Source organism: Arachis stenosperma, chromosome 9, assembly GCF_014773155.1.
Source record: "Arachis stenosperma cultivar V10309 chromosome 9, arast.V10309.gnm1.PFL2, whole genome shotgun sequence".
NCBI lineage: Eukaryota > Viridiplantae > Streptophyta > Magnoliopsida > Fabales > Fabaceae > Arachis > Arachis stenosperma.
In genome coordinates, this window is record NC_080385.1 from 91,024,826 (window position 1) to 91,034,765 (window position 9,940).

At 28.5% G+C, this 9,940-nt stretch overlaps 1 protein-coding gene across 1 annotated transcript; it reads right to left on the reverse strand.

Moving 5' to 3' along the window:
• Positions 1 to 2,171: 2,171 nt before the first annotated feature.
• LOC130951087 (alanine--glyoxylate aminotransferase 2 homolog 3, mitochondrial-like) lies at positions 2,172 to 9,555 on the reverse strand. Its single transcript, XM_057879699.1, is given in 9 exon segments — positions 2,172 to 2,334; positions 2,445 to 2,531; positions 2,836 to 3,175; positions 3,420 to 3,472; positions 3,475 to 3,598; positions 3,673 to 3,816; positions 4,317 to 4,487; positions 9,315 to 9,452; positions 9,454 to 9,555. Coding segments are annotated over 9 exon segments (1,203 nt in total). The 3' UTR covers positions 2,172 to 2,290.
• Positions 9,556 to 9,940: the final 385 nt, after the last annotated feature.

Genomic DNA, 9,940 nt, shown 5'->3' on the forward strand with positions numbered 1-9,940 from the left:
TTCTGATGTTTCAGTTTATTCTCAATATCTTCATTGCACAAATTCAAATAGTTACTGTTGTAGTTACTTCTTAGGCAGAACATATTTTTTTGTGTGAACTTTATTAATATGTATGTGAACTTTATACGAGTATACAAAAATGCTAGGCCTATGATGACATGGGAGTTCAATGAGGTTATGGTTATTATTTGAGTGGGTTCATTAGACTAGTATTAGTAGTATACCAGTGCCTCTGGTTGCTTGTGTTGTGTTGCCTTAATTGAGCTGTGGCCTTAGAGAACTGAACTTTATTTATAAAAGAGTTTATCAACTCTGCACTTATCTTTTCTTACTTTGCAATATGGTATTGGGATCTATGTGAGATTTATTGTCCTATTATCTTTTTTATTTCAGGTTGTGGGTCCACTTCTCTGCTATATATCTTGTCACTGGATTCATTTGCTTGCTACTGTTTTATGTAAGTCCATGATCTCGTAGCTCATGGAAGAAATCCCCATGGTTAGGTAGTATTTGGTTGCTGTTCCAACACAAATAAGATACAGACGTTAGAGACCAAAAACTTAAAACTGTCACTGTCATCATAGTTATCAGATAGTTTATATTAGAAGAATTATAACTGCTTGTTGCCTTTTGCATAATCATATTAGAAGAGTGATGGTTGTGGATCCTATTGATGAGATAGAAGATCAAAATATACTTGGAGTAGATGGTGAGACGATCCACCATATTGAAACGAGTGATGCTTGGGGTAGATGGAGAGATCAACTTGCACAAGAAATGTGGAACCAATGGAGAAGAAGACATCACGCTCGATAATTGTAATAATTTTTCTCTATGTGAGGTTGTTTGTCGTAACATTGATTTCATTTTGTTTATGTGTTTGTGTTCTTGTATAAGAGTTGTGCATGTATGCTTATTAGTGCAAGTAATTTTTTACTTTTGAGACTTCTTTGTAACTTTCATTTGGATAATAGTAATATTTTTTAGTGAATTTAATTGTGATAATGTTAATTTTAATTAAATATATTTGTTATTAGGGGTATTTTAGTAAATTTGAAAAGATTAGAATTGATAATAATTTTAATTAAACATATTTTTATTAAGGGTATTTTAGTAAATTTTTTATTAGAAGTATTTTTGTAAATTCAAAATGTAAAAAAGTAATAATTTTAATTAAACATATTATTAAGTGAAATTTAGAATCAATAATAATTTAAGTAAAGATATTTGATATTGGGGGTATTTTGATAAATTTAAAAAAAATAGAATCAATAATAATTTTAGTTAAACATATTTGATATTGGGGGTATTTAAGTAAATTTAAAAAAATAGAATCAATAATAATTTTATTTGAACATATTTAATATTAAAGGTATTTTAGTAAATTTAAAAAAATTAGAATCAATAAATAATTTTAGCTAAAGGTATTTGATATTAGGGATATTTTAGTAAATTCTAAAAAAAATTAGAATCAATAATAATTTTAGCTAAACATATTTATTATTAGGGGTATTTAGTAAATTTATTATTAGAGATATTTTGTAAATTAAAAAAAACAATGTAAAAAATAATATTTAATTAGCTTTATATTTAATTTTTAGTCATTAATAATTTAATTTGAATGAGTAAGGGTAATTTTGACATATTACATAATATGACCAAAAATTTAAACTCAACCAAACAAAAATTTATTCATTCCTAGGATTATTACATAACATTCCAAGACATTAAATTTTATAAACAAACATAGATATCTTCTATTCCAAGTAATCTTATTCCTAGGTATTATATTCCTAGGAATAACATTCCTAGTAATAAAATTTAATCTTTGAACCACACACACCCTAATTGGTACCTTATGTATTCACCTCAAAACACTCATTTCTCCCTTTTAGGCATTCATCATCGGAAAAGTGATAATAGAGTATTCGACAGAAACCATTTATCTCCCTATGATGTTTTAGGTGCTAATTGTCGTGAAAGTTGCTGCATATCTTCAATTTGTAGAAAAATATTTTATTAACTCTAATATTTTTATTTTAAGAATGGCCTAATTATAAAATTAAGAATAGTGTAAAGACCTAATTAAAAAAAAATTATAAAGACTTAATTATAAATTTGATGAATCTATAAAGGCATACAAAATAATTAAACCTTTTTATAAACCTGCAACTATAAACTTCTTAAACTTTATTTCTGAGAGAGATTTTGATATGATAACAGTGTCACTATTTATCATGATGAGATGAAAATAAAACATTTATTTACAATTTGGATCTTATTTAAACCCTCAGATTCTAGATAGTGAGTAGTCCATTGCATCCACAAGGAAGTCTGCACCCACAAAAATGCACGAGTTTTAAGCTAAATATTATAGAAAAAAAAAAACTTTCTTTCTTTCTTTTAATATCAATTTCAACACAAGAGAGGCTAAGAGATTAAACCTGCATCTTCTTTGGTGAAACACAATGCAGGTGTGATTCTGAAGACATTTCCATAGTATCCACCCTTCCCAACTAGCACGCCTAATTCTGAAGTAATTGCACCAAAAGAACTTGTTAAGTGTGTATTTTATAATTAATTGATAAGATGAAACTTATCTGATATTGGTTTTGAATTCACAAAATATCTAATCAATGGAAAAAACTTACTCAACATGATTAAGTAAATTTTTTAATTGAGATTGGGATTATACTCACATACAGTTATCTTTATGTAAAGTTGATAGTTAACAGACATTACATAACAATTTAATCAAACATCAAATTATCTAACGATTCTCAACGAACAATTTCATATGAAGTCAACCACACGTGAGTTTCCACCTTATTTTACCTTTAAGTTGGTCCAACAAGTGTAGTGTTTCATCTTTTGCTGGTGTTTTAAGTTCACGATCAGTAACAAATTCAACACCAAGCATCAAGCCTTTTCCTCTCACATCACCAATCAAGTCATATTTGTCCTGGAGAGAATTAAGCCTTTGCTTCAAATAAGATCCAACTAGCAATGCATTTTCTTGAAGGTTCTCTTTTTCTATTACTCTCAAAACAGCCAATCCTGCAGCAGTGCAAACAGGGTTGCCACCAAAGGTGTTAAAGTAATTTCTCTGAGTCAATGCCTTTGCAATCTCTGGAGTGGTTACTACAGCACCAAGGGGAATGCCATTTCCAATACCCTGCCCAACAAGCAAAGCATAGTTACTTTTATTAAAGGACAAGTTAGAATTTATGTAACCATTTTTTTTTAATTTGGAGTGAGACTCGAATCTGCAACCTCTAGATGAGTACGAAAAGATTATACCATTTGAGTTATAGCTCGTTAGCCTATGTAACTTACATGGTATATATCAAATTGATTTAACTACATTATATAAACAAATTTCAGATACCACATTAAACAGAATTAAAATTTGTCTATACCTTTGCAACGGTGACAATGTCAGGTACAACACCATGGGTCTCAAAACCCCAAAATGGCTACCAACACGTGCAAATCCAGCTTGAACTTCGTCAGCAATACAAAGACCCCCAGCTTTTCTAACCATATCATATGCAAGTGGCAAGTAACCAGGAGCCATCTCAACAATGCCCCCCACTCCCTACCATGAAAAAATTAGTAGCCATAAGAATTCAGCATCTACAAAGTCTTAGCCTGATATTGAAACTAGTTTACCTGTATGGCCTCGGCCACGAAGGCGGCAACATTGCCAGAAGTTCCGAAATTGATGATGTCTTGGACATCCCTTGCATACTTCTCTTCCTCAGAACCAAAAATGCCTCTGTAAGGGTCTGGATTTATAGCGTGATGGACACCACTCTGTACATCCTCACCCATAAAACAACTTGTAAGGACAAAACATGTATACACCAGCAATGTTAGAGAATCATCAGAATTTATATTTTTTGGTCATCAGTTAACCATCAATATTTAAAAGTATATAATAAAGTATATTGTTGGATTATTAGACTAAAAGAACTAAATTCAAAAAATTGAGTAGATGGCTAAGTGATGACAAAAAATAATATCTCTATATATACTATGTTATATTTTCTCAATAAAACAATCAACTATTAAAATAGCTAAATAGATTTATGAAATCTATCAGAAGAATCAAACTTTTTTACATCATGATAATTAATCAAACTAATGTATTCCCATGTGAATTGAAGTGCAAGGTTGAGAAATACTTTTGCTATCTAAACAAACTATATACTATTGTTGGAAGCAAGGATTGCATATCCTCAACTCTGTTTCAAAACTAACAATACGCCAAGATTTGTTAAAGGGGGGTCCACACTAAGTAAATAGTAGTTTACCTGCACAACATTGAATTTCCAAATGCTTTGAGCTGTGGCTGCCATGGTCCCAGTTGCATTCCCATGATAAGAGTTTCTTAGAGATATTACGTCATGGCACCCCGTGTACATCTTTGCTATCAGTATTGCTAATTCGTTTGCTTCTGTTCCGGAATTTGTGAAAAACGCAACCTGTGCAATAACAACACACAAACACAAATTCAATCATGTTTTATCATAAAAAATTATTCTTGTTTAATTCAGCATCTTATCTTCAAGCATGCATATCTCCCGTGGTTATCCACTGAATCAATTCGGATATTCTGTGGTTGGTAGTTATGAGAATAAAAATGATGTGCAATACAATTTTAAAATACTTAATTTTGATACATGCATGTTAATTGTAAAAGTTGTATACAAACATAGAATAGTGTGTTATTATTATTATAGTATATAAAAAACGTACTATATGTATATAAAAAATTAGCAACTAAATTAGTTATTATGTAGATGTGTATTTATATATAGTGATTTACATATTTTTCTTAACTATAATCAGTTGTCAAAATAATCAAATCTGCAATAACAAAATAATCAGACTTGCAGTAATCAAAATTATTTAATAAATTTTTTATAAAATATATATTTTTATACATAATAATTGATTGGTAGCTGAATTACTGTATATAATAATAACTTAAAAGATTATTATACAGAGTCTTTTTTTATAATAATGAAGGATATATTATTGAAACTCAATTATTTATGTTTTAATATATAAAATAGGTTTATATATGGACATAAGTGGATGTAGACTTTTCTGTTTTTCTCTGCTAAAAATATAACAATGCAGAGTGTGGTTACTTGAAAATGACATAGACATTGTTTATGTGCCATGGAACTAGTAGTTGGCATCGATATCATCTTAAGTATGCCACGCTTTGCATCTATCATAGTCTTTTTATTAAGACTAATAAATTAAAGTAATTTATTTAAGATTCCAATTTAACGTACTATATGCTCCCTGATTAAAACAAGGTGTATCTATTTGGCCAAAAACAGAGCACTGCTATTTTAATTTATTTGTGTTACTTCAGTTATCGTAACTAGTTTTATATTTAAAACTGGACAATACTTATCGATTTTGACGTAAAAAATCATCTTTCTTCAGCATATATATATATATATATATATATATAATCCCAAGGTTACGAAATTTAACTGTAAAATCAGATAATTAATCACTTTTGTTTGCATAAAGTTATACTTATCTAAATTTCGAGTAACAAAATATTGATACATAGATTTCCCTCTTCAAACATAGTTATTAGAACTTTTACATATTTAAAATCTCTTTTAATAACATAGTAACATATGAATGAACATATATTATTAATATGGGAAAAACTCTAGATTACAACCATTTTACAGTAGTTTCCGTTAGTGTTAAACTTTTATGGATCAAAATTCGTGATGAAGTTGTTAAAATGATAAAGTGAACAGTTAACTATTCTTAAATTAAGATAATAGAGCATATATTTTATAAAAATTATAAAATTAATAGTGATTAATTTTTTATTTTACTATTTTACTAACTTTCTTTTTTTAGAGGGTTCAAATTTAATATTTATGATCAAAGATTATACTTATATTGACAACATTATCCTATTTATCTTGTTATATTTTTTTTAATAATCATACTAAATATATACTAAAATTAGTTACTAAAATCAACTATTAAATTATAAAATACATATTAAAAATATAATAAATTATACATGTATTTATATATAAATATATAATTATTAGTTTTGATAGTTAATTTTAATATGTAAATAGTGTTTTTTATTTTTAAATATGTAAGGTGAACTACGAAGGAAGAATGATGTTTAGACTTTTTCATATAGACATTTTATGCTTTGAATAACACACTGAAATATTTAAACCTCTTTCTTCAAGCCAGGTTGAGAAATAGTAGATTTTAATACGATAGAACTTGAAACAACAAACATTTTATCTAATATTTAAATATATTCCACAATCATCATCAAGAAAAATTTTCATATTCAATCAGAATTAACTTTAGTGTATTTTTTTGGAAATTCGAGTGTAAGTTGATAGTTGAGTTAGATGAAAATTTAATCAAATCAGTCAAATTATTTAACTACTCTCAGTTATCAATTTCACATGAAGTCGACTGCATCTGAGTTTTTACCTTTTTTTAAGGTGGAAACTCGAGTGTAGTCAACTTCATGTGAAGTTGATAATTGAGAACTATTAGATGAAAATTTAGTCAAATCAATCAATTATTTAACGACTATCAGTTATCAATTATCATGAACCATATCTTTATTGCCATGAACCATATCTTTATTGTCTTTCTCTTGCGCTCTTCAAGTATTATATATTTATTCATGTCATGCCAAAAAATTAGTGGGTTACATTTAATAATTCAACATTATCATATCATATCATCATCATATACAATCTCATATTTGAATTTCAGAACCAAGCAAATTTCAGAATTGCCTCTAAATATTCTTACATTCTTCTGTGATAGTTGTGTAAAAACCCGATAACTCTCTTAAGAGTTAAGACTTCAGACGTTGTTATCTTTTAAACTAAAATTGAATTGGTTTTTTATTATTAAATTAAGTATAAACCTCATTTTACATGAATTTTATATTCTTTTAAATTATTTTATTTATTTTAAATTTTAAATTTTAAATTTTGAATCTTAGTTTCTAAGTTATAACCCTAAATTTTCAAAAAGTAAAACTTTTATAAATAAAAAAAATTAATTAATATTAACTAATTAAAAATTAATTTTATATATTTTTTCTATTAGTAAATTATGTACTAACATATTTTATATTTAAAAATAAATTATAAAACATACAAAAATCACTTATATCAGTACTTTATGAACATATTTAATGTGGTATATGACTGTTTATATCAATGTGTTGTTAATGTTTATATATAAAAAAATTATTCTAAAGATTAATATAAATCATGTTTATAAAATTTTAGACTACATAAAAATAATTATATTTTACAAACTAAATTAAGAGTCAGTAAGTTTAGAAAGTAGATTAAATATTATTTCATTTGTTTACATAACTCTCGTTATAGAACCAACCAAAATTAATTTATGTATCTTTGGATGTCTTTATCTTAGGATGAAACCTAAGACTTTCTCTCCAAGTGTGTTAAATATTTTAATAACAATACTAATTCTTCAATAATCCTTATTGTTAAATAAGAAGGTCAGAATTTGTTATAATTATTTTCTTTATATACAAATAATGATACTTGTGATTTAATTAATGATTTAAGATTTTGTTTCAAAATTTTATTTTTTAAAGTTAATTCATATTTATTAATAAAACATGTTTCAATTTCATAAATATAATACCAAAAAATACCAATATCATGTAAATTATATAAAATACTAAAACTAGTTAGTACTCCCAAAAATTATATTATTTGGTGCTCTAATTTATATCCACTTATATAATGAATTTAAAGAGTAATTTGGTTTATAAGTTTTTAAATTATATATAATTTATAATTATCTGTAAAACTTAAACTCTAAGTTTTTATGATTAAAATATGTCATATTTATCATCTTAACATCATATTGGTTATTTTGGTTATTTTTAAGTTTAATTATCCTGTTGGGTTTTATAGTTTTGCGAAATTTTTAATTAGGTTCTTATCTTTTTCTTCTTTTTAATTGGGTTCCTGCACTAATTTTTTTTTAATCAGGTCTCTCTTGGTAGTAATTGGCTTGTATAGGGATCCAACTAAACAAATTGGTATAGAAACTCAAATAAAAAGAAAAAAAAAACATAAGAACTCAATTAAAAAAAAAAATTGGTACAAAGACTCAATTAAAAACAATATGGAGACCTATTTAAAAATTTTGTGAAACTATAGATATTAAAAGAGTAATTAAACTTTATTTTTACAAATTTTAGCTAATAAAAAAATTGAATTGAAATAATAACTAATATGAAAGAAGGTAGAGTTTGAATGGGCGCTAAACTAAAAAAAAAAAGTAATAATTATCTAAATCATTTTCTATAACTTTTAAAATTGGATATTTAATTTTTTAAATTTTAAAATACACAAAATAATTCAGGAACATAACTATTAAATATTCACCTATTGCGAGTTGGACGATTCCGTCATATATGGTGAGATGGACGAATAAATCCCTCATCCCCATAACCTCCCTCCTTTTCGACACAAATAATAAAGACAATGAATTTAGTTTTTCTGATTGTATTCTCTTATGTGATTGTTGTAATAACATTAATGAAAATTGGTATCGAATGCCCATTATGACGGTTTTGAATTCAGCAAAGGAAGGAAAAGGAAAAATAAAATACAGTGAATTGGAGTAGGAAGAATCGAAGGATTGTAATTGACTTTTGGTTCTTGTTCAGAGAGGGTGGATTCAGCTGAATAAGTAGTAAATTGAGATGCAATGGGATTTGATTTGAAATGTAAAACTAAAATGCCGAAAATATCCTCATCAATTATCAGCAATCAGCATCATTCACGTAAGTCATTACCAACTGTAGAAAAGAGATGACCCTGTTGAGAGGGGGAAAGGAGATGACCCCTGTTAAGAGGGAGCAAAAAACAATGGCGTCTTTCTCCATGTTAAGAATGTAATAAGAAGTTAACTACTATGGCTATCAAGTTAACTGCTTTTATCGTTTTAACAACTTACAACAATCACTTATTATTAAAGAGAACACATAAGCAACTAAGTCTATTATTATTATTATTATTATTATTATTATTATTATTATTATTATTATTATCTTTGCACAAAAACTCACCTCGGCGGTGGGGGAGGGTGGAGAGGGAGATAAGATGATGGTAGTGGAAAGGGGAGGGTGGAAGTGACGTAGCAAAGGACGTAGGCGATGAAGAATATGAGATTGGCAACAGATTAACTACGGATCATAAGACAAATTATTATTATATAACAAAAAAACACACCTTTAGATTACCGGGGAGCTTAGAAGCCAGGGCCTCAGCAAAATCAGCAATGGAATGGTTCAGATACAATACTGTAGAGTGCTGCAACCGTTTTGTTTGTTCCACTATGGCCGCCACCACATCAGGGTGGCAATGGCCCGCAGCACACCGTAGCAATTCCCCCGAATGCGTCAAGGTACCTCCGTCCCTTATCATCAAACAGGTACTGCATCTTTCCGTCCACTACATTCACCTGCACCATCCACGCCCAATGAAAAAAATTAGTTATAGAGGTGGAAAAATGATCAGGTGCGGTGCGGTGTGTGCTCACCGGAGTCTTGTAAAGGTGCATAATGGAAGGGCTGAGGTACTCCGACGCTTCGCCAGAATTTCGTCCGAGGAAGGCCCGGTATACGGCTGCGGCACATAATCGAACGGCGGCAATTCCGACGGAGATACCACTGCTGATGCTGTAGGGGCATCTTTCGTTTTCGTGGCCGCTGAGAAAGTGCCCTACGGAAAAGTTGGTGCTGTGGCCAAGAAGATGATCGGCGGCAAAAGACAAGTCTTGCTGCTGTGGATGCTGGCATTTCTCCTTTGGCAGATGCTCCAAAATAAAGGATCCGACCCGAGAAAATGCTTGAAGA